This window comes from Canis lupus, chromosome 10, assembly GCF_048164855.1.
Source record: "Canis lupus baileyi chromosome 10, mCanLup2.hap1, whole genome shotgun sequence".
In the NCBI taxonomy this organism is placed as follows: domain Eukaryota; kingdom Metazoa; phylum Chordata; class Mammalia; order Carnivora; family Canidae; genus Canis; species Canis lupus.
The window spans coordinates 27,269,237-27,288,182 of NC_132847.1; the positions used below are offsets into that span (position 1 = coordinate 27,269,237).

The following is an 18,946-nucleotide window of genomic DNA, read 5'->3' on the forward strand; positions in this document are numbered from 1 at the left end:
AGTAAAAATATCTTTCAAAAATGAAAGTGAAATAGTTTGTCAGATCAAGAAAAGCTGATAGAAGTCATACTCAGCAGATTCATACTCTCTAAGGTAGTTATTCAGGAAAAAATCTGATACAGTAATGGAATTTGGATTTGCATTGAAGGAATGAAGAACTTCCTGTGTGATAAATATGTGAGTAACAAAAAACTTTTTATTTTTAATCTTTTTTTTTTTTTTTTTTAGATTTTATTTATTCATGAGAGACACAGAGAGAAGCAGAGAGGGAGCCCGATGTGGGACTTGATCCCAGGTCTCCAAGATCATGCGCTGAGCTGAAGGCAGAAAGATGCTCAACCACTGAGCCACCCAGGTGTCCCATAATCTTTTTAGAAGATAGTTGCTTAAAGGAAAAGTAGCAATGTAATGTGGCGTTTATATGGTCTATAAAATTAAAATATGTAGTAATAGCATAAAAGAAAGAGGAAATGGAAAAATAGTTTTATAAGAGTCTCACACTGTGTGTGAAGAAGGGTATAATATTTGAAGATAGACTGTGCTAAGTTAGAGATACTACAAACCGTAGAGCAAACAGTAACAAAGAGATATATATAGCTAATAAGCCAACAGCAGAGACAAAATCAAAACATAAAGCAATTAATTTTAAAGAAGTAGGAAAATGAAACAAGGGATGCCTGAGTGGCTCAGTGGTTGAGTGTCTGCCTTTGGCTCAGGTTGTGATCCTGGGTCCAGGGATTGAGTCCCTCATCGGGCTCTCTGCAGGGAGCGTGCTTTTCCCTCTGCCTGTGTCTCTGCCTCTCTCTGTCTCATGAATATATAAATAAAATCTTTAAAAAACCAAGAGAAAGAAAATGAAACAAAAACTGGAACAAATAAACAGATACACAGTATATCTTATATTCTGTTTTCTTGGGATGGGTATCACAATTACAAAAAATATCTAGAAAGAGGCAGCCCGGGTGACTGAGTGGTTTAGCACTGCCTTCGGCCTGGGGTGTGGTCCTGGAGACCCGGGATCGAGTCCTACGTCAGGCTCCCTGCATGGAGCCTGCTTCTCTCTCTTTCTGTGTCTCTCATGAATAAATAAATAAAATATTTAAAAATCCATATATCTAGAAAGGTCTTTGAGGGAGTGATAAAGAAATAAAGGGTGAAAAAAACACTGGACCTAGGTATAGGTAGAAACATCTTATGTATTGCAAAACTGAATTTTTCTCCCTAAGATCAGGAGCAAAGCAAGGTACCCACTTTTTTACAATTTAATTCAACACTAAGCTTAGTTACTAGCCAGCATGAAGAAATAAAAGCATATGCCCCCTTACCCCCCAGAAAAGGCATATAGACTAGAACAAAGTAAAATATTTTTTATTCTCAGGTGATATCATCTATATAGAAAATCCCAAGTACAATGTCTGGCTGGCTCAATCGGAAAAGTGTCTGACTCTTGATCTCAGGATCATGGGGACACTGGGTGAAGAGATTTGTTTTGGTTTGGTTTTTTAACTTAGTGGTCTTTTTTTTTTTTTTTTTTTTAAGATTTTATTTTTAGGGCAGCCCCGGTGGTGTTTAGCGCTGCCTGCAGCCTAGGGCGTGATCTTGGAGACCCTGGATCGAGTCCCACATCAGGCTCCGTGCATAGAGTCTGCTTCTCCCTCTGCCTGTGTTGTGTCTCTGCTTCTCTCTCTCTTTCTCTCTCTCTCTCTCTCTATCTCTATGAATAAATAAATAAATTATCTAAAAAAAAAAGATTTTATTTTTAAGTAATCTCTACACTCACTGTGGGGTTTGAGCTCACAACCCCCAGATCAAGAGTCACACCATCTACCAACTGAGCCAGCCAGGCATCCCAGATGTAGAGGTTATATAAAAAATAGAAGAAGAAAAGAAAACCCCAAGAAATCTACAAAAAAGCTACAAGAATTTCGCAAGACTGCAGGACAAACTCAACAAAAATCAATTCTATTTTTATATGCAGTCAATGAACAATTAGAATTTGAATTTTTAAATCCATATAATTTACAGTAGTAGATGAAGGATGTAGGGATAAATTTAGTCAATATGCAAAAAGCGCATACCTTAAAAACTACAACATATTTCTGAGAAAAATGAAAAAAAGACTAAATAAATGCAGAGATGTGCCATATTCATAGAAAGAAGGTTGTGTACTAAGATGTCACTTCTTCCAAATTGATCTATTAAATGTAATTCAAATCAAAATCCAGTACACCTTTTTGTAGAAATTGACAAACTGGTTCTAAAATTTATATGAAATTCAAAGGAGTAGAATAATCAAAATAATTTTGAAAAAGAAGGAGGCAGTTGGAAGATTTTATATTACTCTTTGAGACTTATAAAGCTGCAGGAATCGAGGCACTGTGGTAATACAATAGAACAGAAATATACATACATATATAATTAACTGATATTTGACAAAGATGCCCCAATAATTCATTGGGGAAAAGAAAGTTCTTTCGAAAAAAATAGTACTGGAATAATTGTGTGTCCATACTCAAATAAAATGAACTTCAATTTTTACTCAGGCCATATATTAAAAGCTAACTCATAGGCTTAGACATAAAAGCTAAAGCTATTAAAACCTTTAAAAAAATAAAACTATAAAACCTCTAGAAGAAAAAATAAAAGATCTTTGTTTCCTTGGGTTGGATAAATATTGCTTAGATAGGACACAAAAAGCAAAAGAAAAATTGGCAAATTTGAAAACTTCCACTTCACAAGACAGGTCAAGTAAATAAAAAGACAAGGCACAAATTGCAAGAAAAGATTGACTGATCCCATATTTTCTTAAAGGACTTGAATCCACCATAAAGACCTTTTAATGACTCAATAAGAAAACAACCCAGGGATGCCTGGGTGGTTCAGTGGTTGAGCATCTGCCTTCAGCTCAGGGCGTGATCCTGGAGTCCCCGGATCGAGTCCCACATGGGGCTTCCTGTATAGAGCCTGCTTCTCCCTCTGCCTGTGTCTCTGCCTCCCTTTCTGTGTCTCTCATGAATAAATAAATAAAATCTTTAAAAAAAATTTTTTTAAGTGAGTGAAAGATTTGAACAGATACTTTATCAAAGAAGAGAGATCAATGGAAAATAAGTACATTTAAAAAATTATCAGTATTCATTAAGAAAAGGAAATTTAAAACCACAGTGAAAAACCCATATATCCACTTGGAAGGTTAGAATTTTAGAAGATGACAGTTCCAAGTCTTGCCAAGGATATGGAGGAACTGGAACTCTTAAAAATGCTGGTAGGAATGCAAATTGGTGCCGTCACATTGGAAAACTTGTATGGTCATTTTTTTTTTAATTTAAACATAAATTTAACAAATTATCCACCATCCCACTTCTGGGTATTTGTGAAAAATAAAAATGTGTCCACACAAAAGATTATACTTGGATGTTTATAGCCCCATAATATTCATAATAGCCCCAAATTGGAAACAATCCAACTGTTCACCACCTGGCGAATGAGTAGTAAAAATAAAAGTAATAATAAAGTATATCCATACCATGGAATAGTACTCAGCCATAAAAAGGAATGAATTACTGATACATGAGTAATATGTATAAGTCTCAAATCATGCTTTTTGAAAGAAACCCAACACAAATGACTGTATACTGTATGCTTCCAGTTATATAAAATTCTAGAAAAAACAAAACATTAGTATTAGAAAGTTGATCAATGGCGGCCAGAAAAGGCTAGGGAACTTGAGGAAGAGAGATGGAAATGTTCTATATAACGATTGTGGTAGTGTTTATAACAACTGTATATGTTTGCCAAAATTCATTAAAGTGCACACTTTAAATTACTGCATTTTTTTATATGTAGATACAATAAAGAACAATCAGTGAAGCAGATTTTTTTTAAGTTATTTGTTATCTTTTCTGGCCCATGAGAAAATTGGCCTTTAGGATCTGAAACTCTGACTCACAAAGAGGAATATATCTTGTGACCCTTGTAAAATAAATGAAGTCATTTCATTTCTGTTTCAGAGACGGAAGAGATGGGTGATGAAGAAGTTTTCTCCTGGTTGAAGTGTGCAAAGGGGCAGTCCCATGAACCAGAGAATCTCATGCCCACACAAATCATCCCTGGCACAGGTAAGGGAGTTCTGTGTTAAATTTGGTGAAAGAAAGGCTCTGGCTGGCTCAGAGGAGTGGTGGCTCTTGATTTCGGGGTTGTGAGTTTGAGCCTCCACTGGGTGTAGAGATTACTTAAATAAATAAGCTTTTAAAAAATCTATTGAAGAAAAAAAACTTTGATGGGGAAAAGTGTTTTTAATTTAATTGAGGTATAATTCAGATACCATAAAATCTGGTGAAATGGTTTATCTCAGCCTGATTTTTGTTAAGCCTCCCCAGATGTTTCTGATCATTTGAATCTTGGATATGTGTTGGATATTATGCAGCCAGTGCACACACTTTGTCTCACCTTTCTGGTTGGATAACTTGGATAGTTTTCCACGTAACATTTTACATTCCTGTGCTAGGCAGGACCAGAATAGAAAATGTCCCATGTGCTTCCAGAAAGACCTTTAATTTTAGGTTGGTAAAAATCCAGCTGAAGCTAATCAAACCTCTTGAATCCTTGAAGAAGGGAGCTTAACAGCAGGAATGGATGGTCATGTTTATGTCACAGCCCCAGCTTACTTCAGTGATTCCTCCAGAAAGGCTGTGTCCAGCTCCCATACTTCCAATAACACATACACATTGAAAACGGTCAGTATACTGCCTGTGTTCTCCTCTGTGTGAGTGAGTGCTCTTTGGATCCTTGTGCAGGGAGTGCAGGGAGTGAGTGCTCTTTGGATCCTTGTACCCCAGGGCTTCCAAGCAGAAGAGTTCCCTCAGTGCACTGCTAAGATACCTGCTCCCTACTCATCTAAGCGTTGGTTAACGGTTCGGTTCGTGTTAAGTTTACATTGGTCTGTTTTTTCCCCCCACTTTCTCTTTTCTTTCTTTTTTGTTAGGTAAAATTTAAGTACATATATAAATCTCAAGTAAAAATTCAAAATGTTTACATGCTCCCGAACACTAAGGAATCTACTCCTAGAGTTTCTCCTGCAGGTCACCTTGTTAAAGTTTACTAGAAGAGGGAGAGAGTGTAGCTTAGTAGTTGAGTGCACAGAACTGGGGCGCCTGAGTGGCTCAGTGATTGAGCATCTGCCTTTGGCTCAGGGCGTGACCCCAGAGTCCCACACCTGGCTCCCTGCATGGAGCCTGCTTCTCCCTCTGCCTGTGTCTCTGCCTCTCTGTGTCTCTCATGGATGGATGGAGTACCCAGAACTTTGGGGCTGTGTATACCTAGGTTAAAGTATTAGTATCTCCATTTACCAACTATGTGTACTTCAGCAAATGATGTGTAAACTTCTCTGAATATCAGTTTCATCATCAAAAATTGGGAGTATGGGCTGCCTGGCTGGCTCAGTCAGCAGAGTGTGTGACTCTTCATCTCAGGGTTGTGAGTTTGAGCCCCACATTGGGTATAGTAACTACTTAAAAAACAAAATCTTCATGAACACCTGGCTGGTTCAGTTGTTAGAGCATGTGACTCTTAATCTCAAGGTTGTGAAGTCAAGCTCCACGTTATGTATGGGCCTACTTTAAAAATAAATTAATAATAATAATAAAATATTTTTCCAAATAATTAAGGATAAAAGCTGCTACCTCAATGAAATGTGGTAAGAGTTGAGGAAGATAATGTAAATGAGATCCTTAGGACAATACCTGGCACATAAAACATTCTGAGGCTTTGGTTTTTGCTGTCTTTCTTCCAGCTCTTTACAATATTGGAGACATGGTACATGCTGCCCGGGGCAAGTGGGGAATAAAAGCAAACTGCCCTTGTATTAGTCGGCAAAATAAATCTGTGTTGAGACCTGCTGTCACCAATGGGATGTCACAGGTAAAGTGGCATATGTGATTATATGTGATTATAAGTGAGAGAGACTACTACTTAGTACTGTGAAATGCCCCATTGTCACCTGTGTTGTCCTAGGCTACTGCAGGATATTTGAGGAATTAGGGGATGGAGAAGTCTATCTAGAGGGAGCCCCCAAAAAGTTACTCAGGTTTGAATTCCCTCTGCTTGGTATGAGTTTCTCTTCATTCATCTTTAAAAGCAATTCAGGAAGGGTTGCTAAAGAACAAAAAAAATTATCTGCATCTTGTCAAGATTTATACTTCAGTGTCCTTGTATAGGTGAAGTGTATAGAAAAGGTTACTGGGAAGGCAGTCCTATCTGTGTGCATGGTCCCTGTCCTTGTCATGTTAGGTACTGAGGACAGAAATATGAAGATTGGCCTGCTGAGCTGGGATCATTCTACCCTGAAAACAATCCCAGGCCTCCAGAGAGGCCGTGGTTTGCTCATTGCTCTGTCAGAGTGGAGGTCATTCCAGTTTGATGGTAACTGTTTTGAACAAGAGGCTGTTTCAAAAACACACGCACGTGCACACACATACACACCCCTACCTCCAAGGGTCTGGTGGGCTTTCCAGCAACACAACTAACACATGGTCAGTAGGAGGCACAGGAATTAAGGCTAACAGACCTCATGATATATTTTCAGTAGACTTTACATATTAGAGCAAATCATCTGGAAAATTCAGTAATAGAGTAATAAACATTTGTGGAGTAGTTATGTGTGCGAAACACTCTACTGAGCTCTTTGCATATACTATCTCACTTAATTCTTAGAACAGCTTTATGAGGTCACATTCTAATCACCGGTTTGCCATGGCAGAAATTGAGCCTCAGGCATGCTAATTAAATGTATTTTAATAACATTCTAAAATATATTATTTACTGTTATGCTCACTATTCTTTCCACAGAACCAAGCATAGTTTCTGTCACATTGTAGGACTCCTTAAATATATGCCAAATTAATGAATGAAAGAAATAGCAGTTTATGGGACAATTTCACATTGTTTTCCCAGACTATTTTAGTGTCAGCAGCTCTTACTATGCTTTTTTTTTTCCTACTCAAGGACAGCACTTTAACCATGTTGGCCTTCTGTGCTTTAGCTTCCTAGCATAAACCCTAGTGCCTCTTCTGGAAGTGAAACCACCTTCTCAGGTGGAGGAGGAACTGCAGCAGTAACATCAGAGACCGACCATGTTCCCAAAGCCGACAGCACTGACATCAGATCTGATGAGTCTCTGAAAGCAGAGAGTTCGGCTTCAAATAGCAATAGTGAGCTAAAAGCCATCAGGCCCCCTTGCCCCGACACAGCTCCCCCGTCTTCTGCCCTGCACTGGTTGGCCGATTTAGCAACTCAGAAAGCTAAAGAGGAAACAAAAGGTGAGATAAACACAAGCTTGTGCCCTGCCTGTGGGTGGAACACTTAAGTTATTCTGGGATTCTTCAGACTCACACATTACCATCCACATTGATGAAACATGCTGTTTGCTTTCTCTTGCTAATTGCATACAATGAGGGAGTCTCTTTCATTTTCTTTCTAGAAGTCGAGCTTTTTAAAGGCACATGCCTGGGCTCTACCCCAGACTTCTGTAGTCAGAATCAGTAGGAGATTTTTAATAAACTTACAGGTGGTTCTGTTAATTCAACCAGGGTTGATTTTAATGGGCACAAAGAGTCACCTGGGGAATTGTTAAAAATGCAGATTCCTGTACCCCACCAGAACTATTAAATGACAGTCTCTTAAGAGTACAATCAAGAATCTCCATTTTGAATGATCACTCTAGGTGATTCTAGTACAAGTGTTCTGGAGACCCCCTTGCGGAAACACTATCTTAGCAAGTGAGGGTGATGAAAGATGGGTGGGAACAAGACGGAATTTGAAACCCAGATCTGGGAAAGGAAGAAAGAAGTAGGAGAGCTTCTTGGCCATGATCCTGCTGTAGTCATACCTGGTCAGCCTTGGCCCAGACAAACTGTATGTAGTTTGGGGGTTAGGGAAGGGGAATGTATCTCCTACCTTCCTACTTGGCTGATTTTTAGGAGTCAGTTGCCTGCTGGATATTCCTTGTCATGCCTAATACTGTTACTGGTTATGTCCTTACAGAAGCAGGGTCCCTGAGGTCGGTGCTCAGTAAAGAGTCTCATTCACCCTTTGGGCTGGACTCATTCAACTCCACTGCAAAGGTCTCTCCGTTGACTCCAAAGCTTTTTAACAGTCTGTTACTGGGTCCTACTGCCTCCAACAACAAAACCGAAGGCTCTAGCCTTCGAGACCTCCTTCACTCCGGGCCTGGGAAGCTTCCTCAAACCCCCTTGGACACAGGCATACCCTTCCCCCCCGTCTTCTCTACGTCTTCAGCAGTAAGTGTGCTTTCTACAACTCTAGCTTTTGCAGCTTTTCCAAGGAAAAGCTAACCGACATCTGTTAACTGGTTAGAGTGTATATGGCTGACTTGTGTTCTCTACGTTGTCTGTCCAGCTTACAAGATCTTTCTTTACATTGGGTTTAGGGAACATTTGAGATCCTTTTAAATCGTGAACTTTTTGTGCTGTGTTAAGAAGTCAATAGAAATTGAGATATTGACATTTTTAGCAAGCAGAAATCACTAGTTTCTTGACAATAATGGGTATTAAAGTGTTTTTTTAACCTAGGCAGTACATTCATGCTAACTTCTCTTGGATATCTAATAGACACCTCAAACCTGACACGTGTAAGACCACATTCCTTCCTCATCTTCTGCCCATAAGCCTACTTCTTTAGTTTCCTCTCTTGGTCATGGGCATTTGCATTCTTCCTATTGCTTGGCCAAAAATCTTGGAGTCATTTGGTACTCTTCTCTCTCACATTTCACATCTAATCTGCCAGCACATCCTTTCAGTTTGGTCTTTAAAATGTATTCAGAGTCCACCCTTCTTTTTTTTCTTAAAGATTTTATTTATTTATTCATGAGAGACACAGAGAGAGAGAGAGAGGCAGAAACACAGGCAGAGGGAGAAGCAGGCTCCTTGCAGGGTGCCTGATGTGGGACTCAATCCCAGGACTCCAGGATCATCCGTGGGCCAAAGGCAGGCGCTAAACCACTGCGCCACCCAGGGATCCCCAGTCCACCCATTTCTCATTAGCTCCACCACTTCCTCTCCGGTCCAAGCCAACATCCTCTCTCTCCTGCGTGTTTGCAGTAAACTTCTTACAGGTCTTCTATTTCTTTCCTTTTCCACTCTGTAGTCTATTGTCAACACAGCAGCTAGTGTGATTCTTTTATATAAGTGATCTCATTGACATGATTGACGTCAGCTCTGCCTAAAATCCTTCAAGGGCTTCCATTCCTCTCATAGTATAAGCCTTTCAGTGGACCAGAAGGCTCCAAGCCTGTCTGTGCGTCTTCACTGCACTTCTCTGACTTCACCTCCCACTCTCCTTAAGATCTGGCCACACCCACCTGCTTGTTCCTTGAACATGATGGAGCAGGCTCCTTCTTCAGAGCCTTTGCCCTTGTCCTTTTCTTCCACCTAGTACAAACTTCCCCATTTACCCATGGGTCTGCTTCATCACCACCTTCATCTCCTCCCTCCTGAAATATCACATCTTATAAGACTTCTTCTTAAATCAGTCTTTTTTTTTTTTAAAGAGTTTATTTATTTATTCATGAGAGACACACACAGAGAGAGGCAGAAACATAGGCAGAGAGAAGCAGGCTCCATGCTGGGAGCCCGATGTGGGACTTGATCCCAGTACTCCAGGATCACGCCCTGGGCCAAAGGCAGGTGTTCAACCACTAAGCCACCCAGGCATCCCTTAAATCAAGTCTTTTTAAAGTCCATCTCACTCCCATCCTCTATTTCTGTTTTCTCTGTGCTTAACTATTTTTTCCATAACATTCCTTACCATTTTTTTTTAATATTTTTTTTCAATTTTTATTTATTTATGATAGTCACAGAGAGAGAGAGAGAGAGAGAGAGAGAGAGAGGCAGAGACAGGCCGAGGGAGAAGCAGGCTCCATGCACCGGGAGCCCGATGTGGGATTCGATCCCGGGTCTCCAGGATCGCGCCCTGGGCCAAAGGCAGGCGCCAAACCGCTGTGCCACCCAGGGATCCCTCCTTACCATTTTTTATTTATTTTCTATCTTATCTCTCCTTAAAGGACTTTTGACGTTTCTATTTGCTTCTAAATTGCTAGTGTCACAGTTTGATACATATTAGGTGTTTGGTAAGCATTTACTGAATAAAAGAATTCACAAGAAAAAAAAAAAAAGAATTCACAAGATACAAAACTTAAATGGTAGAGTGAAAAGTCTCCTTCCCATCATCCTCTCCCAGCCACCTGTTTTCCTTTCTAGAAGTCAGTCATCATTGTTTCAGTGGCTTAACATATATGTATAGTTTTTCCCCCTCTTTTGACATACATATTCTACACTTTGCTTTTCTGTTTTCAGTTTGTATTCTCTTTGAGATCATTTCAAGCAAGTATATAAACATGCTTCTCGTTCTGTTTTATAAGTAATGACTGAAATTCAATGAGCTGTGGGTGGTTAAGCCCTGTATGATAGGAGTTATTTGTTTTTCTTGGATTTGTGACTTTTAAAAAATTACTTTTGGCTCTGTTTTATTGTACGTGCTCTGACCGTCAGTTCTTTTTCTTTTTTAGTTTTCCCAGGAAGTTACATGATTACATGTACTCTGTACAGATAATGATTAGTGATACGTCAGGCATAGGAATATCAGGTTTACAAAAGCCCTCTCAGTTCTGTGACATTAGGTATGTCACTTTGTTTTCTGAGTCTGAGCTTTCCCAATACCTGGAAAATGTGAGAGATTCTCACTTGGATGATAAGCAGGGGAAGAATTGGGATTAAGAGACTTCTCTCAGGGGATCCCTGGGTGGCGCAGCGGTTTGGCGCCTGCCTTTGGCCCAGGGCGCGATCCTGGAGACCCGGGATCGAATCCCACGTCGGGCTCCCGGTGCATGGAGCCTGCTTCTCCCTCTGCCTGTGTCTCTGCCTCTCTCTCTCTCTCTCTCTCTCTCTCTGTGACTATCATAAATAAATAAAATAAAAAAAAAAAAAAAGAGACTTCTCTCAGAATATACATTTCCAATTGGGTACTTTGTCCTTGGGTACTTTGGTTTACCCCTTTATTGGGGTATACTCCCTGGTTTAAAAAAAACACTGCCTTGATAAATTACTTTATTGTTTAATTGAAGTGTTGTATCCTTTGGGCATACTGGCTAGAAAAAAATTCATAACCTTCAAAGTCAATGAACTTTTCGACTCAGTTACAGTATTTTGTGAGCCCTGTGGTCTCCATGCAAATCCTTAATACTAGGCTGGATGCCAAAGTTATTTCTTAGGTCTCTAGTTTCCTGAGACAGAAGGGATCTTTCTGTACTTTTCTTTCATAAATGTAAAACATAACATGAAGGAGAGGGAAATTTAAGATATCAACTTTAGGTATTTCAGTAACTTTTATGAGATTTAGTGATGTAAATTAGAACTCCCTCTCATTAAGACAACTGTTGAGACAGCTTTATGAATGCTCTTGTCATGATGCCTCAATCAGACTTACCCAGTGGAATTGTGTGTGACAGGGAGTGAAGAACAAGGCCAGCCTACCCAACTTCCTTGACCACATCATTGCCTCAGTGGTAGAAAATAAGAAAACCTCAGATGCTGCAAAGCGGGCCTGTAACTTGACTGATACCCAAAAAGAAGTGAAAGAAATGGTGATGGGGTTAAATGTTCTGGATCCCCATACCTCTCACTCATGGCTCTGTGATGGCAGACTTCTCTGTCTTCATGACCCCAGCAACAAAAACAATTGGAAGATCTTCCGGGAATGTTGGAAGCAAGGCCAGGTAAGTAAGAATAAGTGGTTACCCTGGGCCAGCTGGCTGCTTGTCCACCACAGCTGCCAGGATACTTTCATTTCTGTCTGGGAGACTTTTTGCTGGGGAGATTAAAACATAGTAAGTTCGTTGTAGACAGCCTTGCTGCTTGGATTTTAAAAATATCAGAAGATTCTTAAATATATATTGTGGTTCCTTATATTGCTAACCTGTGTAGCTCTGTAGTTCTTAAAAGGGCAGTTGATATTTCTGTGAAGTGGTGATTTGCTATTAATGACACCTTTAGAGGACAGTCCTTAAGTGTGACATAGGGGTACATACAGCAAAGGTGGTTGGAAGTGTGTGGTGCTTTTCTAGGTAAATATTTCAAGGCCACACAAGTTTGAGTAATAATGTGATAACACTGAGTAATGTTTATACTTTAGCAGGTGCTTGAGAAAGGGGAAGGTTATGGAATTGTCCATATAGTTTTTCAATCTATATATGAGGACTTAGTCTTAAAAGTGGATTTGTCAGCTTTTGTTCTCTCACCCCAAAATAGTGGTAGATACCAGAGCAACAGGGATGCCTGGGTGGCTCAGTGGTTCCTGCCTTCGGCCCAGGGCATGATCCTGGAGTCCCAGGATCAAGTCCCACATCAGGCTCCCTGCATGGAGCCTGCTTCTCCCTCTGCCTATGTCTCTGCCTCTCTCTCTGTGTGTTTCTCATAAATAAACAAAATATTTTAAAAAAAGATACCAGAGCAACAGAAGTGATTTCTGTGGCATGCCTCCCAGGGTGAGAATCAAGAATAATGATGGAGTAGAAGTAGTTTCCATTTCCTGCAACTGCCATGTTCAAAACTTGAGATTCTGAAAGTAGCAAAGAACAGTAAATCACCTTGAAGAAGTAGAGGTTGTCCTCAGGAAACCTATTCTGTCTCTTAGCCCTGAGCTAAAAGCATTCCTAAATGGTTCTGATTAGGATATTTTTGTTTCTGCAGCCAGTGCTGGTTTCAGGGGTACATAAAAAGCTCAAGTCTGAACTCTGGAAGCCAGAAGCCTTTAGTCAGGAATTTGGAGACCAGGATGTGGACTTGGTGAACTGCAGGAACTGTGCGATAATTTCTGATGTGAAAGTTCGGGATTTCTGGGATGGCTTCGAGATCATATGCAGTAAGTAGCTTTGATAATGGCAAACTGAGCATCTATATTCCCAGTCATGCCCCTGGATTCAAATTATATCCTCTTAGGGGCAGGGGGCTTGTTCTGTCCTGATGCCAACCAGGTAGCTCCCATGGCAATCACATGGTGCGAGAACATTAAGTACATGCTCCCATGGGTTGTGTGGAGCACTTTCATTGAGGAATGGGGCTGTGGAATCCCTGTGAGATGGAAAAATATAGCATGTACTGAAGCAGTGGGTGAGTAAAACAACACTCAGTTATGATAAGTTACAAGTCTGAAAATAAGAAATTAGTCTCCTAAAACTTTTGATCACTGAAAAATCAGGCAGCAAATTGTGGGAGTGCTTTCTATCTTCCAGAACGATTAAGATCAGAAGATGGGCAGCCAATGGTGCTTAAACTCAAGGACTGGCCTCCTGGGGAAGATTTTCGGGACATGATGCCAACAAGGTTAGTGGACTACAGTGAGTCATCTTAAGACACTTAGGCCTTGCTGAAGCATCGCAAAGTAATTCTAGAAAGGGGAACTTTGCCTCTTTGCTTTTTTCCCCTGTAATAAGCAAGTCATCTTTCCTGATCTTTTGTAGGTTTGAAGATCTAATGGAGAACCTTCCTTTGCCAGAATATACCAAACGAGATGGCAGGCTCAATCTGGCTTCTAGGCTGCCCAGCTACTTTGTAAGGCCCGATCTGGGCCCCAAGATGTATAATGCCTACGGTATGAGGGATAAGCCATAATTGCCCATTTTGGACACTACTGTTCCCCATTTTACCTATAGAGGGAGATAGTTAGTTAGGGTCATGTGTAGAGATAATAGAGGGCAAAGTGACAAGTGCTAGAGAAGTTAACAGTGTCCAGGATGGTTTGGGGTTCTGTTTATTTTGTTTTAGAAGGAGGAGGGGCGCAGGGAGAAGGAGAGAGAGAATCTCACACAGACTCCCTGCCCAGCACAGAGCCCGTTGCAGCACTTCATTTCATGACCATGAGATCATGACCTGAGCCAAAATCAAGAGTCTGTGGCTTGGGATCCCTGGGTGGCGCAGCGGTTTAGCGCCTGCCTTTGGCCCAGGGCGCGATCCTGGAGACCCGGGATCGAATCCCACGTCAGGCTCCCGGTGCATGGAGCCTGCTTCTCCCTCTGCCTGTGTCTCTGCCTCTCTCTCTCTCTGTGACTATCATAAATAAATAAAAAAAAAATTTAAAAAAAAAAAAAAAACTTTATTAAAAAAAAAAAACTTTATTAAAAAAAAAAAAAGAGTCTGTGGCTTAAGACTAAGCCACCTAGGTGCCCCTTTGTCTTTATTTTATATTTTAATTAATTTATTTATGAAATTATTTGATTGATTTCAGAGCATGAGCCGGGGGGCAGGGAGGAGATGGGGGGTGGAGAGACTCTTAAGCAGACTCTGTGCTGAGCATGGAACCCCCATTCGGGGCTTAATTTCATGACCCTGAGATCGTGACCTGAGCTGAAACCAGGAGTCTTAACACTTAACTGACTGTTAAGTGGGCACCACCCAGGTGCCCCTGTTTGGATTTTGGTTTGTTTATTTTTTAAGATTTTATTTATTTGACAGAAAGAGAGAGAGCACAAGTAGTCAGAGTGGCAGGCAGAGGGAGAAGCAGGCTCCCTGCACAGCAGGGAGCCCGATGTAGGACTCAATCCCAGGACCCTGGGATCATGACCTGAGCTGAAGACAGACATTTAACCGACTGAGCCACCCAGGGACCCTTGTTTGTTTGTTTTTTTAAGATTTTTTTTTATTTTTAAATAATCTTTATGGGATGCCTAGGTGGCTCAGCGGTTGAGCATTTGCCGTTGGCTTGGGTCGTGGTCCTGGGGTCCTGGAATCAAGTCCTGCATCAGGCTCCCTGCAGGGAGCCTGCATCTCCCTTGCTTGTGTCTCTGCCTTTCTCTCTGTGTCTCTCATGAATAATTTTTTTAAAATAAAATTTTTTAAAATAATAATAATCTTTACACCCAACATGGGGCTAAACTTGAAACCCTGAGATAAAGTCACATGCTCTACCAACTGAGCCAGCCAGGCACCCAGGATGGTTTTGAATGTGTTTGCTTTTGTCATATTGATTTGTGTCACATCTATAACTTGTAAATCTCCAGTAATTGGAAAGTTTCCTCTCAAATATTCTGTGCAAGAAGGCATGATTCTTAGTTTTTAAGAGACTTATTAACCATGAAGAAGGGACTCCTAGGTGGCTTAGTGGTTGAGCATCTGCCTTTGGCTCAGGTCATGATTCCGTGGTCCCAGGATCGAGTCCTGCATTGGGCTACCCACAGGGCGTCTGCTTCTCCCTCTGCCTATGTTTTTGCCTCTCTCTCCCTCTGTGTGTGTGTGTGTGTGTGTGTGTGTGTGTGTGTCTGTCTGTCTGTCTCTCTCTGTGTCTCTCATGAATAAGTACATTTTTTAAATCTTAAAAAAAAAAAAAAAAGGGGCAGCCCTGGTGGCACAGCGGTTTAATGCCGCCTGCAGCCCAGGGCATGATCCTGGAGACCCTGGATCGAGTCCCACGTCAGGCTCTCTGTATGATGCCTGCCTCTCCCTCTGCCTGTGTCTCTGCCTCTCTCTCTCTCTCTGTCTCTATGAATAAATAAATAAATAATCTTTAAAAAAATAATAATAATAACAGTGAAGATGTCTGAGTACCATGCCACCCAGGCTGCTCTTTGTGGAGTCATAATAAAGTCCTAAATCACTGTGAAAGCCAAGTCAGTAAGGCCTGTATCTGTTTTGCTTTTATTTATTTATTTTTTTAAAGATTTTATTTATTTATTCATGAGAGACACACAGAGAGAGGGGGAGCACAGAGACACAGGCAGACACATGTAGGGAGCCTGATGCAGGACTTGATCCCGGGACTCCAGGATCACATCTGGGACAAAGGCAGGTGCTAAACCGCTGAGCCACCCAGGGATCTCCGTCTGTTTTGCATTTTTTTTTTTTTTTTTTTTAATTTTTTAGAGAGAGAGAGAGGCAGAGACACAGGCAGAGGGAGAAGCAGGCTCCATGCACCGGGAGCCTGACGTGGGATTCGATCCCGGGTCTCCAGGATCGCGCCCTGGGCCAAAGGCAGGCGCCAAACCGCTGCGCCACCCAGGGATCCCTGTTTTGCTTTTAAGGAAGAGATTGTTGTGGGGGATGATGGATCGGTTCAGTGGCCAAATTTAATGATAATGTCAGCTGAGCTCAAACTCAGTCTTAAAATACTAGAAAAGAGATGAGAATGATTTCTTAATGAACAGACTTCATTCTCCCACTGTTACACATTTAAGAACATCTTTGAGTATGTTTGCACTTGTAGGGTCTTTGTGGATTTTTCACAATATTACCCTTTGACTTTGCATATCCTCCTTTTCCCTTAGGCTTGATAACCGCGGAAGATAGAAGAGTTGGCACAACAAATCTTCATTTAGATGTGTCTGATGCAGTTAATGTGATGGTGTATGTTGGGATCCCCATCGGGGAGGGTGCTCATGATGAAGGTATGATTTCTAGAAGCCACTACTTCATGATGATGAGCTTTGGCCTCGGAAGTAGAATCAAATGTCTTCCTCCTCACTTAGGGCAAGTGGCTTTTTCTTAACTCTCTCCCAGACCTAATATGTACTATACGCCCAGTGGATGTTGCTAGATGAAAGGAGGTTTTGGGGGAGAGGAGTGGTACTCGTGGTACTTGTTTATCTTTGGTCAGAGTCATTCTCTTTCTGGGAATGCTTCCTTTTCCACTGAGTGGAAAGAGGAGTGAAAAAGGAAGAGCTAACCGTCTCACTCGATCATCAGCCAGATAACCTTCGAGGCAACAGATGATAAGGCCAGCTTGCTGGCACAGAATTGAAGCATCAAAGGGATACTTTGCTGCATATGTGCTGCCATCCACCTCAATGTAAAATTAATATGCGTTAATTATGGACATCTTAGAAAACAGAAAATTTTAAAAAAAATAAGTAACTCAAAATCTCTTGGTTCAGGGATTATCAGTGTCATTATTTTGGTATATTTGCTGCCACACATTTGCTTTCAATGCTACACATCTGCAGATCCTTCCATTATGTTGTCCTTTAAGGGATTATAATAGACAAGCATTAGAAGCTTACCCTTTTAACTTGCCAGAGAAGTTTTACATTTCATGGCCTTAAATCCATAGAACCCGGGGTTCCCTGGGTAGCTCAGTGGTTTAGCACCTGCCTTCGGCCTAGGGCATGATCCTGGAGTCCTGGGATCGAGTCCCCCCATCAGGCTCCCTGCATGGAGCCTGCTTCTCCCTCTGCCTGTGTCTCTGCCTCTCTCTCTCTCTCTCTCTCTCTCTCATAAATGAATGAATGAATGAATAAATAAATAAATAAATAAATAAATAAATAAATAAATAAATAAATAAATAAATAATCTTTAAAAGAAAATCCATAGAACCCTAGAGTTTGAAGAGATCTTGAGAAAGTATATGGAGTCTATCGTCTTATAGTAAGAAATGACCTGCAATTTGAACATAAGATGTGGCTACACAGTTTGAGCAGGAAATATATATATATATTTTTTTTGTTTTGTTTTGTTTTTTAAGATTTTATTTATTCATTCATTTTAGAGAGAGAGAGAGAGGCAGAGACATAGGCAGAGAGGAGAAGCAGGCTCCATGCAGTGAGCCCAATGTGGGACTTGATCCTGGGACTTCAGGATCACGCCCTGGACTGAAGGCAGGCACTAAACTGCTGAGCCACCCAGATATCCCAAGGAAATATATTTTAAAAGAAAACTCTAGCTCCAAAAAATGCTGAGTTTCCATTAGGTAAGGAAGATTTAGGGTTGCTGTTCCTGTGCATAGGAAGCTTAGACAAATATGAGTTTTGATTCTTTGATTCTCTTTTATATTATTCCAGAGAAATGGAGACTAGTAGAGACTAAACTTGTTTGTATTTGATATTTCACTTTACTCAGAGGTACTGAAATGGCTGGTTATGTTGAAAAGTACTTTTGCTCTTTTCAGAGGTACTCAAAACAATTGATGAGGGGGATGCTGATGAAGTGACAAAGCAAAGGATTCATGACGGAAAGGAGAAGCCTGGTGCTTTGTGGCACATCTATGCAGCCAAGGATGCAGAAAAGATCCGAGAGTTACTCCGAAAGGTATGCCCCTGGGTAGGGTCCCAGCTCCCAGATCAAGGATCTGGGGTTGCTGCTGACATAGCCTGCTTAGGGTTTCTCCTGTGGAGTCTCTTGGCTTTAAAGACCTGTACTTTGGGATCCCTGGGTGGCGCAGCGGTTTGGCGCCTGCCTTTGGCCCAGGGCGCGATCCTGGAGACCCGGGATCGAATCCCACATCGGGCTCCCGGTGCATGGAGCCTGCTTCTCCCTCTGCCTATGTCTTTGCCTCTCTCTCTCTCTCTCTGTATGACTATCATAAATAAATAAAAATTTTAAAAAAATAAAAATAAAAAAATAAAGACCTGTACTTTTTGTCAAAAAGCCCCGAAGGCCTGAATCCACACCTGGAAGATGTTGAATAGAATAAAGCAGAAGATTTGGCCCATTAGGAACATTGGTCCACTAAGCTAGATTTATTTATTATTAAAAATCAATGTATTGATTTTTCCATCTTTGGGATTGGTTATTGCTTCAGGTTGGAGAAGAGCAAGGCCAAGAAAATCCCCCTGATCATGACCCAATTCATGACCAAAGTTGGTACCTGGACCAGACCCTCCGGAAGCGACTCTATGAAGAGTATGGTGTGCAAGGCTGGGCCATCGTTCAGTTCCTGGGAGATGCTGTCTTTATACCTGCTGGAGCCCCACACCAGGTGGGTTCCACTTGGTTCCATGGGCTTCCCTATTGCTGAGTTTCTTAATAATTTGGCAGTAGATGTGAGTAGCTGGATTGGACAGACCGTTCTTAAACTGCAACTTATTTTCTACTTTTTAGTTTTCTTCTGTGTAATTTTAAATGTACATTTAAAAATTAAGGGATAAAAATAAAAATTAAGGGAGACCATTTTT

General features: G+C 41.1%; 1 protein-coding gene across 3 annotated transcripts in view; it reads left to right on the top strand.

The window, feature by feature from the left end:
• Positions 1–18,946, top strand: part of KDM3B (lysine demethylase 3B) — a 76,561-nt gene that overhangs the window by 53,731 nt on the left and 3,884 nt on the right. For 2 of the 3 annotated variants that reach the window (XM_072841187.1, XM_072841186.1), the window contains exons 12-22: positions 4,008–4,115; positions 5,789–5,916; positions 7,037–7,313; positions 8,038–8,294; positions 11,519–11,785; positions 12,759–12,930; positions 13,301–13,391; positions 13,529–13,659; positions 16,325–16,444; positions 17,941–18,080; positions 18,574–18,750. In XM_072841187.1, coding sequence (XP_072697288.1) covers positions 4,008–4,115; positions 5,789–5,916; positions 7,037–7,313; positions 8,038–8,294; positions 11,519–11,785; positions 12,759–12,930; positions 13,301–13,391; positions 13,529–13,659; positions 16,325–16,444; positions 17,941–18,080; positions 18,574–18,750 — 1,868 coding nt within the window. Of the gene's footprint in view, positions 1–4,007; positions 4,116–5,788; positions 5,917–7,036; positions 7,314–8,037; positions 8,295–11,518; positions 11,786–12,758; positions 12,931–13,300; positions 13,392–13,528; positions 13,660–16,324; positions 16,527–17,940; positions 18,081–18,573; positions 18,751–18,946 lie in introns of all 3 variants that reach the window. The other variant, XR_012037914.1, reaches the window with a different exon arrangement.